The 16884-nt window shown below is 33.1% G+C and overlaps 1 protein-coding gene across 9 annotated transcripts in view; it reads right to left on the bottom strand.

Annotated features, from left to right (window-relative positions):
- Positions 1–16884, bottom strand: part of LOC132946498 (polypyrimidine tract-binding protein 2) — a 202549-nt gene that overhangs the window by 91393 nt on the left and 94272 nt on the right. For 4 of the 9 annotated variants that reach the window (XM_061016524.1, XM_061016529.1, XM_061016530.1 and 1 more), the window contains exon 2: positions 10521–10631. The exons of 4 other annotated variants lie outside the window; for them this stretch is intronic. In XM_061016524.1, the coding sequence (XP_060872507.1) occupies positions 10521–10619 (99 nt within the window). In that variant the 5' untranslated portion in view covers positions 10620–10631. Of the gene's footprint in view, positions 1–416; positions 1358–10520; positions 10632–16884 lie in introns of those variants that run through there. One more of the 9 variants, XM_061016531.1, reaches the window with a different exon arrangement.

Genomic DNA, 16884 nt, shown 5'->3' with positions numbered 1-16884 from the left:
CCAATGTATTTAAAATGTAAATTATGATGCGCGAGTATCCCACACGTAGTATAATGATTTCCAAAAATCGCGAGTAATATAATAGGTAATAATAATTAATATATGCGCAATAATATTACTGCAATATAATCACACGTCGCAAAACTAGTACGATATTATTGTATAATATATGGAACGGTTTCGGGATTTCAAAACTTCCCAGAGAGTGTAAGAAACCCGTTTGCCGGGAAGGGGTAGGGATTGTCGGCGGCAAGCCAGACAAACACACGGCGGCGCAAGGACGGACGGGCAGACAACAGAAAATTTTCGGTCGCAAGGACGGAGCGAGTAACGTAGACAATGACGAGACATGAACATAATAATGCATAATATAATATAATAGTCTCGCTCGCCCCGGTGGCGTAGTCGACACTCACCATTTCCACGTCGTCCTGCACGGCGTCCGCTGCCGGCGTGGCGATGGTGGCCGTCGGTGGTGCCGTCGTGACGGATTCCGCGTACTGTAGCGCCGGTCGCTGAAGCTGCTGCAGCGGCGGGTGATACGTGTTGTTGGCCTGCAAGTGGTACAGCTGGCCACCGACGTGCGGCGTCTTGGGTTGCGGCGTCACGGCGACGGCTAACTGATACTGGTGCAACGGTTGCGGCGGCTGATGCTGGTGCTGATATACGTGGTGGTATGCGGCGGCTGTGGCTGTGGCGGCGGCAGTGGTGCAGGCGGCGGCGGGCGAGCAACAGTGCGCGCAACAAGTCCGCAACGGCGGCGGCTGTTGCTCTCCGGCTACGTGCAGTGCCCCCGGGTACGTGTAGCAGTACGTGATTGCTGATGGCGCGTTGACCGGGGCCCGCCGGGCGGCAAACACGGTGGCGGCGGTGGCGGCTTCGGGTACGCGGACTAGACCGGCCGGTCGTCGTCAACCGGACGATCGCATCGACTGCGGCTGACGGCGTCACGCTTAGAACTCGCGCGCGGACGTGTATAATGTTATTTCAATATATTATCAGTATAATATGCAAACCGTGCTATACTGTTGCAGAGTACTGGTGATAAAGCACCTGTCCGGTGTCTCGTGGTCGTGGACGTTGGACGTTCTCGGCGGGCGACTGATATCGTTTGCGTTTGTTGATGTGTATGCGGTGTGTGTGTTACAGTGTATGTGCGAGGGCTAGCCGTTGGGTTTGCGTGCGTGGACAGAAAACGAGAAACGAAAGGGGAAAGAATAAAAAAAAAGGCAAAAAAGACGAAAAAGAGAAAAAAGTGGTGTGTGCCGCGCGCGTCGGAGTGTAGCGGAGAAGATCCGGTACTGATGCGGACTCTGATCGCACTGGTCGCGACGGCGTCGGCCCGAACGGGGTCCGGTGTGTGTGCCGCGGTCGGCGGCGTCGACGACGAGCCGACCTGCGCGCATGCGCCACGCGACGAGCACACAGGTACGCCCATCGGTGGCGGGGAGGCGCTCTCCGCCCGCGGCATGTACCTATTTGCTCACAAACGCACACGAGCGGGACACCCGTACACACGGACGGTGAACACTCCGCCACCGCACACCCACCTGGTGATTCCGCGCGTAATAGTGAATGCGTGTAAGTGTAGAATATTGTGGAAGTGTAGGTGGGGTGGGTGTGTGTGTGTGTTTTTGTCAGTCTGACGATAATAGGTTATTAACCAAAACAAATGCGTTCGCAATTATTGCGATAAAAATTTGTATAATATAATATATATTATATACGACATAACACAACATGACGCGAACTTTCCTCCGAGCACAGCACGAAAACGCGATTGCTTAAACCCGCCACCGCTATCCGACTAAACGAATACGACGCGACGGCCGTCGACAATCGGCAAGAAAATAAAAAAGTATTGTTCGCGGGTCCTCCGAAAACCGTCATAACAGAAAACATTTTTTTTTCTTCCTTCTTGTTCTTCTTGTTCTTTATATTTATTAACGTTTCTATTCAAACTTTTCCTATTGAAGTTTGATATATTTGCACTTTTAGTTTGTAGGTACACAATGTCTCTTTTTTCTTTCTTTTTTTCCTTTCACGACGAATATTTTTTCAAGATTTGCAGCTTTTAAACAAATGACCGTTTACACAAAAGTTTCTTAAACACTAGCGACGACAAATAAACAGAGTGCGACGACGAGCTTATATTTATAAATAAATATATTGTTTATATAGGTAGATGTGTTCGTTACATAATAATACAAAAACGACTAATCCCAAGATTTAAGAAAAAATCGTCACGTACAACGAAAAACGTCAGTGATGGGTATAACCACCGTATACCTTTAATATATACGTATATTATATTCAACAGATATTATACACACAGGTTGAATCAACAGACGGCCTGTTGCTAAAGCGCCTACGTATAGACCTACTGTCGGTTACATGCAATTCAAATAATATTCGCTTTACACTTGTCGGGTCTACTTTATAATACGTGTGTAGGCACATGTATTATAATACTTGCCTATATACGAGCTGATCAAAGTATTGGTTTAAAGTTTAACAGATTGTTCATAATAGTTTTACAAATTGCATTTATAAAATATTCTGATATTCAAAATCATTTTTTACAGTAATTCGCCTAAATGTGATAGGTATACGTATGCGCCAGGGCACCGATGGCGATACTCAATCCTCACAAAACTCATCCTTCATTATCGGCGTAGTGAGTTAAAAGCGGACGTTATACATTTGACATCGCGCATTATATAACTAACTATTAAGATTTAAACGTTTGCTCGTATTTACACATGGGGCGATGTGAGTAGTTACTGATTGAATGTAACTATAGTAGACTTGACCTCAAAAAAGAAAACGATAACCGCTCGACCGACGACTGTAGGGAGAATACATATTATTAATAGTGGGGAACCTATTTGTATACTCTTTTTCGAAGAAACTATTGTCGTAACTATTATAATGATCGTTTCTGTGGTATTAGAAAAACTAAGGACAACCAATCTTGTACCAAAATCTTCAAGGACAAAAATGCAAATTACTAAGATTGGTTTTAGAATGAACAAATATTTATATTAGCATTGATATTATACTTATAGTTATCATATAAGTACTAAACAATATTTGAATATTATAGGGTGTTTCAAAAATAATTTAATGGGTACATAATGTATAATTTAATAGGTACCTACATAGGTAAGGGCATCCGACATTTTATGGGTATATACATCTTAACTGTACTAATTTTTATTTTTTTAAATGTTGATTTTTAAGCTCTTGATATATTATTTTAATCATGCCAAATGTTTATTACCAAAACCTACTACCTACATCACGTTAATGTACGTATAATTATAATTTGAAATAACGGATTACATTACAATATAATTTTCGGCACCACAATGTCGATCGGGGATGCTAAAAATAAGACACATACTTTTAGGGGGAATTGTTCGTGATACTATTTAATATTATAAATTAAATTTTCGATTAAAAAATAGGATAATGAATATTTTTAGACCGTCGTGACTCATGGACGCCAATTATTGCTAACAGTGAATTGATGAAATCATGGCTATTATTGCCGGCGTGATTACAGAACACAGATATAGATAATATACTATTGATTGTCAAAACTATACGGTACATAGGTAGTCAAGCAGGCCATGCGACACCGCTTTTCCGCCATATTGATTGAATGCTATGGTATTTTATAATATATATGATGATAATAATAGTAATAATAATAATAGTAATAATAATAATAATACATAATATATAAAAAAACTTAGTGCAGTGCTCGACGGCCATCTTTAACTTATGCGTATATTCGTAAACCTCGTCACTTCCGACCAGGACGAAATTCACGCTCCCTGTTTTCCGAGGATTAAAGATTTCGGCGAAGAAGATTTGACGCATTTCAGTCACCTATATATTATTTACAGGTTCCTCGCAGGGATCCAAGACGGTCATTAATTTATGATCACCTCTACAATCGTATAATATATTTATTTTTTATATATTTTATACCGTATAAACTATATTATATTATATGGCTTTATAAAATCCTAGTAAAAACACAAAAACTTAATCTAGGGATGCCACTTCCCAGTTCCAAAACATACTATATCAGGTAAATTATAAATGGACGGTTTTCTGTATCACTGAAAAACAATAAAAGCAGACGGAGAAGACAAAATAATGGATTATTATGGATTATATTAATATTATTATTACCTCAAGGAAGTGTATGAGCACCAATCTTAGTGAATCTTATTTAATAAATATACTAATAATCAAATCGAAGAAAATTTTCTGAAGACAACAACTAGCCTATCACAAACGCCTGAAGTGACAAGAATATACTTATGGAAGGAAGACATGAAATGGAATAATTCAGAGCTATGTTATGACACGAAGGAAAACTTACCACCCGGAAGTCACCTACTATGGTCAAAATGGAAGACACTTCATAGATTACGAACCGAAACAGGAAGGACATCAAAATGAGGAATAAAAGAGGAGGAAAATTCGAATGCGGTGGAGAGCTGCAGGATGCAGACCATATCTTTGCATGCCCATTGCTCACTACTACCGAATAAGTGCAAAAAAGAAGATTTTATGACAACTGAAAAAATTGCAGACAAGGCAATTTAAATTTCTGCTTACTGGGAAAGGAAGGGAATATGATGCCCGACACGACAAGAAGAAGAAGGTATATTATGTGGCCATATTAAGATATTATAATATATAGAATCGATAGGTACACCATCAGAATCACAAGTATTCAAACTTTTCGGCCGGGGGGCTACCATCTAATTAACATAATTGGTATACATCATCATGTGATAATTCAACCGTATTTCGTTCCGTGCACCATGTGCATATGTATATAATATACATACTATATATCATATACTAGGGTGGATAATTTAATTTACCCATAATATATACAAAGCACGCGTCGTCAATGTTCATTTTGTTTTATCGAAAACATTTTCATATCTGAACACTGAGATATTCATAACTTAAATACGGTCGACACGGTTTAAATTACGTTATAGGTATGATTGATACTATAAAAAACATTTTATGACAAATACAGATGATCAATGAAATAATATTTTTTCCGATTAAAGATTTTGTTTTACAAGGGAAATACATTTGCAGGTATAAAAGAAAAAACCAATCAATTTTTACTCCACAAATCCGATTGAAATTTAATATTCAATAATAATTTGTAGGCACCTTTGCAGTCAACCATTTCAATTTCGCAAACATTTTTAATTAAAACAGTATAATTTTCCTTAGTTTTTTTGGGTTAGGTAAATCATCAAGACTATCAGGTAATATATACAATTGAAACGGGTATACAGTGTTCAAATTAAGCTCGAAAAATACAAAGGAATAATTATATAAAATGTAAAGAATATTTAATATTTTAATTTCTCTGAATAATAATATAGGAGAATGAAAATAAAAAAGGATAAAAATATTCCACTAACTAGAGACGAAAATTATTTAATATACTTTAACTTAAATACAATGCGCACGTTACAGGCGCTACGTAGCTCGTAGGGTTGTTACCTATTAAAATTTAAACGCATTTCCCGACATTTCATAATGGAATTTGGAACCTAATTTATTTTTAACGACGAAACACAGAGTTATTGAGTCGTTGTCGAGTCATGATTGTTAAAAATGCACGGCTACAAGCAGCATCCGTCGCTTAATACTACCACCATTTGTAAAAGAAAATTAAGTTTCACAGAAGCTCAAAGGAATCATTAAAATCAAGGTTGAGTTGGTTGAGCAATATTTGAAATCTAATTTTAAAGGTTTCAATAATTTGATTCCCGATTTAATACATGTTTTATTATTCATCAAATATAATATATTTATCACGCAGTCTGGATAAAAAAAAATAGGGATTAGTAGAACTTACAAATTGTACTCATAATAAACTGTAGCGAGCACTGCGGAGAACCATAATAATATAATAAGGGAAACACGTTCAATGTAAAAATAAATTACATTTCATATACAATATTTAATATTACTTTTTATAAATTTACAATTTAATCGTTAACACTTCCCACTGTGCAATGGAATATTTCGGCGATGTTTTTACAACATTAATTTGGAACTTGTAATGTTACATTTCATGTTATATTCGCGTAACTGCAATGTGTATGGAACTGCTTATGTCCGGAGAAAGTAACTTTAATTGTAATATGAACACAATGTTTTATTTTAATATTCCATGCACATTACAAGTATCATTCCATACAAGTTATCCGGTAATATGCCAAGCACGATACAAGTAATACTCCCAGCACATTACTAATAACTTGCAATGAATGTTATCAATTGATAGGTAAAATCATTGACTTGGACAACTTGGTATACATGTACCAGGCAATAGGTATATATAAGTATAAAGTCAGCGTCATTTAAATCCTTTGAAACTGCTATTTAATTGTATTTAAAACTAAATTAACCATAAACTTAAGATCTCGAGAGGAGATTTTATGAATAAATTGGTTTTACGTTGCGTGTGGGTTTTATTTATTTTATGTATGTTTTGTATTACCTTGATTGCTCCAATCTTTAAGGGTAGTTTCTAACCTGGTTAAAAATTTTACTTAGAGTCGTGTCCCAATAAACTCGACCATAATTTATATTTAGCAAGGTGTGGTGAGCGGAGGGGTGGGGGGGGATTAAGTAAACTTTAGTTTTTAACTTGGAATGGTTTTAAAATATTTGAACTACTTATAATAACTTTAGATACATGTACATTGTAAACTGTTCATTAACCAATATTATTGTTTTAAATAAAAAGTTTATATTGGTATAAAATAATATATTATAGATTTAGGGTGGAGCGAATAAGCGATGAAAGTATTGGTCTTAGTAGTCTTACACAGATGCGTGTTGATATTTTAGAATTTTTTTTTCCATACAAGTTGATAAACAAATTATTTTTACAAAAAATATTGAAAAATGATTTCAAGGTTCTTCATAAACTGATATTACAATATTCTAAAAATATCAAAAATATATCCTTCAAACGCAATTGTTTTTTAGAAGTACTTACTAATTTTCTTAAAATTGGTTATTTTAACAAAAAATAAAGATTTTGGTTATTATGCTATAAATAAAAAAATAAAACTACCACATTATTAATAGTAATAATATGCCTATAATAAAAACTATTCGAGAGACAAACTCATGCTCCCAAGCAACCTTTGTGAAATACTAGCACCAAACACGGAAAGAACATCTTCACTCCTAGAACTTCTCAAAGAAACAAACCTTCTGCAAAAAATATAACACAAATTCTAACATACCACATATAATTCACATTTTTATACATTATTAGTATCATATTAATTATCTTATATACGTTTTTTTTTTTTCTCTCTTCTGTATGCTCTAGTATCATTAAGTAAACTATAATTAAACTGTAACATGTATATCTTAAACGCCAATAACCCTGGCAGTTGAGGCGTATTTCTAAATAAAAAAAAATAAAATAAAAAAAAATAAAAACTATTCTCAGAATTAGAGACTTATCAATTTTAATAAATTCTGCTTCAAAGTATACTATAAATATTAAATACAATTTGTTATTTTAGCGGTATCAACTAAAACTAAGATTACTAGGAATTAAAAAAACCAAAGTGGATTTTGAAATTTATTGAAAGAATATTAAACATTTGAAACTACTATAGGTACTCGCCACGTCTGAGTACCCAGCGAGTAGTAAAAGAAAACATAATATTATATAATGTACCTATACAACTATATCTAATATTTAAAATTATTTGGGCTATTAATTATCAATTTTTTTTATTATTATTGTGGGTCGCCAGATAAACACAGCAATATAAATACTATTTTTTAAAAAAGACGACAGTAAAACAATGTTAATCGAAAAAAAACACAAAGTTAAATTATTTATGTTTATTTTTACAAAATTAATATTGATACAACAGTTAAAAACAATTCTCAATAAGGTTTTAAATGTTAACAATTAATATTACCTAATACCATTGATTATACATAATAATAATATAATCAATAATACCTACATATAGTTATATTATGTTCATACCTACATAATGATATTGTAGGTACACTATCGTAATTAGAACAAACTTAATGCAAAACTCTAAACTCAATCATATCCTTACGAATTCAAAATCACGATAAAAATTGATTTAAGATTAACTTAGGTAAAGTGAAATTAATACAGGCCGAAAACTCATATAACCCTCCAACGGGGTTTTAGTTTTCATCTTAATGTAAAAGAATTACATTCAAAATACAATTTTAGATTAAGTAGTTATACTTCTCGAGGACAAATACCTGACTTACCACTCCATACCGCAATATTATTATTATTAGTAGTAATAATAGTAGTAATAGTAGTAGAAGTAATTTAGTTGTAACTACTGTAAAATCTGTAAACCGTTATTGTAACTATTGTTGGTAGGTATATGCTGTGATTTAATTAATACTTGTTTTATGTATAAATAAACGATGGCGGACCGGCGGGAAAGCAAAGCATAGGCAGTCTTCTCTCGGTTCGACGATTCAGATAAAAAATAAAGTAGTAGTAGTAGTAGTCGTAGCAGAAGTAGCAGTGATAATTTCATAGGTAATAGTAAGTAATATAGTAGGTAGCAATATGATATAACAATTTACAACGTGAAAACGGTATTAACTATTTATGTATTTACAAGATATATTTATTAAATTCTAGGACGCACATATACCTTTCAATTTTCACGATGTTTATCTAGGTATAAAACAAAAAACGACAATCGAAGTGCCCTCCAGATCACATAATAATATAATGTATATCTATAAAACAGGAAACTACAATTATAGGTACCGATACAAAAAAAAATAAATCGACTATTTCATGCAAGCTCAGTAAAACCATCATTTTACGTACTAGAGATATTTTTTTTTTCTAAAGAAAATTTAGGGTTTGATCTCGATGGTTGACAAACTAAATGACGCCAGGAATAGAAATTATATTATAAATTAACGGAAACGCGGAATTGCAGCAGATCTATAGTCAACTATATGGACCGAAATAGAAAAACTAAAGTAACAAACCGACCTTGGTTTCTATTAGCTAATTAATGAAAATCCAGATTACACCGACAGAGAACCTAACAAAAAAAAGAACTTTGATGAAAACCAAAAAGAATAAAAGGTTTATCGTAATGGACAAACAATACTGCGACTTTCTAAAGACCAAAAATTCAATTAGAACGATTAACTTTTATCACGTTATAAAAACGGCTGAAACAATTCTTTAGGGGAGATTATTATGAAAGCCCTGTTATTTATTATTTTAACACGAGGATTTTATTCAAGTTAATACAGATTATATGATTATAATACGTTATTGAATATATATGATTTTTAATCATCGTTATCATTATTCTTGTATAATAATCAACGGTTCATAATAAATTACCAAACAAATGTATTGAAAAAAAATTGTCAAACTGACATTTTTTATCATAACCGTAATAAATATCGATTGCATTTTTTGAGTTGTTTAAGAACAAAGATAGTATAATAATTAACGGAAAATAAACGTCAACAATTATTCAAATAAAATACACTCATGGTTGATGGTAATTTTTTTTGAGAATAACCATAGAACATCTTATTCTGATATTTCATTATCTTAAATAATTTTTTATCTGACTAAAACAAAAAAATTTAACATACTTACCCTAAAAGTCAAAACCTAAACAGCATTTAACATTACATGCATAATATTTATGTACACCATGCATGGGCTATTCAATTTGTACGTGACAAAAATAATAGAGATTGTGCGATATGTAATATACCTACAGATGTAATCTCAACTAAACTTTTGTAACTAAATAATCAAATGGCCTCGTATATATATTATGTACCGAAATGGAATGAACTCGAAACGATATAAATCGTTAAATGACTTCTCAAATTAGCGGCATTTTTATTGCACATTACGTATAATAATTATACAATCCATCGTCCACGTATATATATGGCGGTTACCTACCTAATTATATAATAATCGATGGAACGTTTTTAGCTGCAATAAGCTGGTGAACTATAGCTATAAGAAGGCACACGTGTACGTATTAAACTATTTGCCATTAAATTTATCGAGATCTGCTCCAAATAGGCTGATATATATAGATGATATAGAGTCAGCGGAAGGGACACACAGATACCCTTATAACCATTGGCTGCATCATGTTATTGCCCAGCCAAACTAACGGTTACACGATCGCGAACGTGTTCAATTACGGATTTTATGTCCGGGAAGCACTTAGGGGGTAACCACAGTAATTGCCGGCGGATTCTTATATGTGATTTGCACGCAGGAAAAGTTTAATAACCCGTGCGGCTTTTAGCCGTGAAGGTTTCACGGCGAAGCCAAAGGAAACTCGGCTTTTCCACGGAGAGCATATTATTATAATCGCAACAACGCAGCTGCACTATACAAAACGCAGAAACGAGCAATTTACCTTCAGGGATCCTGTGACATACGGTGTGAATTTGAAAAAATTTGGCAAAGACGATTCTTCGGCAGGGAGTTTTATATATTGACAAGTCAACATATCCATTGTATTGCTTACCTGAAACAAAAAATAAAACAATAAAAATTTAAATGGATGAGTATTTCCAAGCAAAATATAAGCTAAACATGTAGAGGAAGGATATAATATTCCAAATTAACAAATGGTGACGTAACATTTAAACAGAAAATATAGAGGACAACTAGGACACATACAATCTATATTACAATAAACCTAAAAACAAAAAAGAAATATATAACTAGCTCATGGTTTATCTTTTTGCATATTGTACAATATAGATTGTGATTCGCCAATCATACTTTTACCGATTTTTTCATTGAATAATGAATTAAAATTATGATTTTTAAAATTTTCAATATACTTAAAGATCAAAATACATTTTTAGAAATTTATTAGTACTAATTAAGAAGGATCCAGTGGCAATACAAACTCCTAATTTAAAATTAGAACCAGCCTTCTTTACTGTAAATTATTTAGTTGGTAATTTTATTGAAAATGTTTAAGTACCTAATTCAATATTTGAACGAGTAATTTCTCAGTTATTAAAATGTCTATAATAAGGATAAACTACCTATATTATTACAGTCCATAAAAATGGTTTAACAAAAATATAAAATAAATGTACCTTATATGGATCAAGTACTTATAATACTTGGACCATTTTTACAAAATTTAAATGTTGATGAATAAATATAAATTGCTAAAATGTTAAAACTACGCAATGCCCATAGCCCCCCGCCCCATATCTTTCAAACCCATTATCATGGAACTATTATCTTTAGTAGGTACAGAAGGTTAAATAACTCAAAATCAACTAGTTCGAATTTTGATTCTGATACATTAAAGTTTTTAGAAATTTTACAGTAAAAAGAGGCTTTGGCATTTGAAAATCAGTATCTTGCATCTCTACAGGATACCCCTAAAGTAGTATAAAAAATCATAAGAATTAAAAAATAATTTCTTTAAGTATATTTAAAAGTTCCAAAAATCTAATTTTAAATAACTGTGTTATTCAAGAAACAAATGATAGCATGCTTGGTGAACCACCATGTACCTATGTAATTAACTCAAATTATTGTCTGATTAATATCTTAAACAATAAAACATTAACTAAGGTAGTTATCAAATTGTAAATTCTGTAAAATAATATGATTAAGAATACAAAAGAAACAATAATAATTCAGATACCTAATGTAATAAAGACTATGATGTATTTTAATTAAATGAGTACCAACAAAAAATCAAGACACTGATTTATTTTTAATTATTTCAATTTGCAGTAAAATGTTTTTGAATGAAGTAGAAATCATCAGGTAGAGTTTATTAAATTATTATTTAAAATAATAAAATCAATTTAAAAATTAGTATTTAATAAAAATATATATTTGTTTTAAACAATTCAAACGAAGCAAAGTACTAATAAAAACTAATTATTTTTTAAAAAGTATAGTTTAATAGTAATAAAATTAAAAAAATATCCTAACAACAAAAGCAACAGAATAAAAACAACAACTCATTTTTATTCAATGTATTCATAATATATTTTACAGATAAGAACACCTAAACATTTCACAAGTTATTTTAAATCCTCGAATTTCCAAAAAGTGTATAATATGTACCTGTTTATTTAATTTGAAAGAGTGTAGGTAAATGTGTACCTATTTATTTAATTAATGTGCACTAATTGTGGTGTATTAATTTCAATATACTTAGTCTACAGTTCTACACTTGTATTTTAAGAATGTTGCTTACAGATCAATTAACAGCCATATAATTGAGAATATAGTTAAGAAAACTTTATCAAACAAAAATTACTGTACCCACTCACGTAATGGTAACTAAATGTCTGTATATGCTTATACTTTAATTCTTATTGGTTAACGAACAAATACAAGTTTTTATCCTTAAAAACACTTGATGTACTTACTGAAATTTACAGTATACACGTTTTTGGATGAAAACCTATAAGTCTTACTATAGAAGAAATTGTATTGGATCATCGGTTAATAATCTGTCACAAACTATAATGTGCGAGAACGTTTTGAAAGTTAAAAGACTAAGGATTTTCCTAAATTGGCCAGAGAAATGTACAGTACGAGTATATATCAGGAATTACGCATAAACAAGAAAAGAATTACCTTTTTCTCGAGCTTTCCAGACAATTTTATCCAGAATATAAATTCGTGTGTATGACTTTTGTAACGGTACGATGCATTCACTGGGAACATATTTTTTATTTATTTTAGTTCCTTTACAATATACTTGTAGCTTACGCTATCCAAACGCATTCAATAGTTATACATGTTTTATGATGTTAGACAAAAAAAAATAATAAAAATTCTTATTGTCGTCTACAACAGTACCTAAACCTATTGTAAAATAAGTCAAATAATACTTTTATCTGCTCTTCGAATTGAAAATTGTAAATTTATCACGGATATGATAGAAACGAAAGTCGATGTTCGCAAAGTGTATTCCAATCCAATAATGTAAACAATATTATTATATTGATTTCGTGTGGATGAGGCGCAACACGTAGGCAAATAGAACACACCAGTGTGATGCACCTGCACTGGACATCTGGGATGAGTATAATATTTATAAGGCTTACAAGATAGTAAGAATTTTAAGTGTTTTGACATAACGAATGAATAAATGACTTATATAATATGATGATAAACATTTTATTAATGCTCCGAAAAAACTTTACGGTTGACGCCTTCGGTGAAGCATAATATTTTTTCTCTATCAAATATCATGAGTTTTTTTTAAAGATAAAAAACAGCGGTATAGAGACCGTTAATACGAGTAAACCGGTTTGTAGATCTATTACAACGTAAATAACCTACGCACGAAACTTTATTTAAAAAACATACAAACGATTTTTATCGTATCAATGGGTCGTAGATCTAGAGTCACAATATATCATGGTTTAATCGATCAAACTCTGCCTCTCCGCCATTCGTATTTTTCATGGCGCATTCGACGTTTTCAATTATTAATATCTGGGTTTTAATTCCATATATATAGGCCGAATCCTCCATTTATAAATATTATACAAAACCATAAGTCTAAGCTTTCGGTAAATATCTTACGCTCACTGGCCCTATATAGCATATAATATATAATTGATAACCACGTGTATATATAAACAGAAACACGATTGGCGTTTAAAAATTAAAACGCTGCAAAATGCGTTTCCGACGGGTGCGATTAAAATCGAGTAATTAAAACTGTATACGAGTGCGCCGCCTCAAAAAGCACTCTGAAAGTTCGACAACGAACAAAAGATGATTAACCGCTGCAGTATATTTCTTTTGAAATTTTTATTCGGCATTAAATTATTAATATGGTTTTGTATATTTTTGGCGGATCATATCAAACATCACGAGATTGATGCAAACCAATAAAAAAATGGAATTCAATGCGAAAACACTGAACCAAACCTGCGGCTGCAGTACCATGTCGTCCTACGTCGACGACTTCAAAATGTCAAATATTAAAATTAACTACCACACTCATCGCTCCTCCAAATTACTGCGTAACTATATACCGGCATTATAGGCCTAAACTAAGTCCTAACCCAAACTTACCCAAACGATTATGAGAGTTAGATCCACTTACTAATAGGGGTACCTAGTTAGCCAAATATTGACGGCACGGACAAATATTTTTATTTCGTTGTTTAATCTTGCATTTAATCAAAAAAATCTTTATTGTTTCTAAAGAACAAAGTTACCCATCATATAAGTTTAGAACTCACGGTGTTTTCAGGCATATTTTGTAATTTGTAAAAAGTGGCTCATTTCAAATAAACTCAATAATTGCGCTAACATATATACATATGTCAATGTTTATTTTTCACAATGAATTATTCCAAACAAAATTGGAGAGTAATAATACATTGTTGGATGAAGCTAATTCTACTATTGTGTTTCATTAAAACATTTACTAACAATATACACAACTGATATTAAACAATTTTAGTACATTATTTTAAAGCTCCTATTATCTCCTATTAGCTCCTACTATTATCCTAAGAAAAAAATGTTTATAGGTACTTATAATATATGAACATATTACTCGCGCGTGAATTTTTTTTTAAACTTGAATAACATAATCATTTCACATCACCCAAAAAAGTTAACGGCAACTATAAAATATAGAGAATGCTGGGAATGGGTTCGATTCCAGATGGATACTAGCAGTTTATTTATTTTGAAATTGTTCAGTATTTCAGTTGACCATATAAAATAGTAATTTCAACTAAAACTGACGATTAACTCAACTACTTACAATAGTTAATGGTTCAATTCATTAAATAGATAGTTTTTAACTCTATTCCCCGTAAGTTTAACCACTTTTTTTTCGCGCACACAGAGTATGGTGAAAACGTCGCGAAACACCACAGTGAATATGTAGTTAACTGTAATGTCACAACGTTTTCACCATACTCTGCGAGCGCAATAAAAAAGTTGTTTAACTTAGATAAAATAGAGTATACAATTCGTGATATGTCACTCTACTATTAATAATAATTATTGTTTTAACTATTATTCTACAGTTATTCCAACTACATGCATTCAACTCTGTAATTCATTTTGATACTCCCAACTATACATTTATTTTTGTGTCACCATATTAGCCTGAGATAATAATTATTGGGCAACCATTTAAACAGTTTTTTCAACTACTATTTATTTATTTTTTTGTACGCACTGAGATTTTAAATAATCCCAGACTTAGGTATAAAAAATACGATTCGCGCCTGTTAATATTCATGTATTTTGGCTTACCTTTTAATTAAAAATGCAATAAAAAATTTTCGACAAATATTGTGTTATTCTCGAGGGAGATTATGGCGTAACAGATGCGTTTAAAAACATTACTAAATTTAAATATTAAGTTTTGGTGTACAAAAAATGTTTCTGTGAAAAAATGGTATCATGATCTCGTATGATAGGAAAGATAATTGTAGATAGAAGATAAAATATACACTCTTTTGGCGGAAACGAGTTATTCCGCGAACCTGTTTTTTACAGGCTATTTTTTCGATTGTTACAACGGGCTAGTACACAGGCGATTTAAAAACACATTTCACGAAATCCCTTTCGAAGTAAATCCCGGAATTTGGCGAGATTGTATACTAAGAACAGTACAACCACGTTTTCCAGTCCATTAGGCCCCGCGAACTCGGAACCGTCTAGTATACGAAAAATAAAAAAACGAGAATCAATGTTTTCTCTTTGTTCATCCGCACCCCCATCACCCCAACACGTTATTATTATTAAACTTATCGATACCAGTGGCGCATGTTCGAGAAGGGTACCTACATTTTTGGCAGACGTATAAACAATCCGTTAATCACCCGTACCTAAGTTAAACCGACTCCATCTCCTGATTGTAGTGTTACGCGATCAATTATTATCATAAAAAAACGAATACAAATATTTTGGTGGAACAAATAAATAACCGTTGGCATTATTATATAATTCCGAACGTGTGACGACACGAGCTACGCGCACTCCAAGCACAGAGACCGGGAACGCGCTCGCTCTCACACACCGTAAGACATTCCTCCGTCGTATCTAATTAAAAATCCGTAATCCCAACCAACTTTCCCCTCCCCCGATTCCGAAGGTTTCCTCCCGCCGGACCATTTTCCCGGGCATTGCTATTTTTTTCCTTTTAATTAAACGCCGCCTGCCCTCCCACGACGACGACCATAAACCGCTGAGACTTCCTCTATTACTTACTGCACAATACGCGATACCGTTGTATTGTCGTCACTGCCGAGTAACAAGTATATACCTACCATCTCCACACATTTCTCTTTAAAATAGGAAATTCCACCTGTTGACAAAAAATACAAAAGAGGATCGGCGCGATAAACGTAATTAACTTGAAAGAGATGAGAATACCGTCGCGTTGTTCGCAAAGACATTGTCTAGCCGTTGTCATCAATGGGCTACTGCAGCGGCAGCGTCCCCGAGGACCTAATGGATATTGGCCAAGGGCGGGGAAACTGCCCTACCCCTGTATTGTGCACGTCGGATATATAAAGTAAATTGCGTCTAAGAGGCCGCCTGCTGCAGCTTATATATTCTATACGACAAAACGACATTGTCGTATAAAAGAGAATTTACGGTGGCAACGAAGGTGGCGATAGGGTTGCTAGGATCGCATGAAAGTCCCGCAGACTCGTTTAAGTAGAAAAAATATCGAAAGACCTCGTCCTATGTAATGACAAACGCTACGGGAAAAACACCGGTATACCTTTTTATCCGGAGGT

This window comes from Metopolophium dirhodum, chromosome 6 (genome assembly GCF_019925205.1).
Source record: "Metopolophium dirhodum isolate CAU chromosome 6, ASM1992520v1, whole genome shotgun sequence".
Taxonomy (NCBI): domain Eukaryota; kingdom Metazoa; phylum Arthropoda; class Insecta; order Hemiptera; family Aphididae; genus Metopolophium; species Metopolophium dirhodum.
This window is presented reverse-complemented; position numbering and strand designations above follow the sequence as displayed.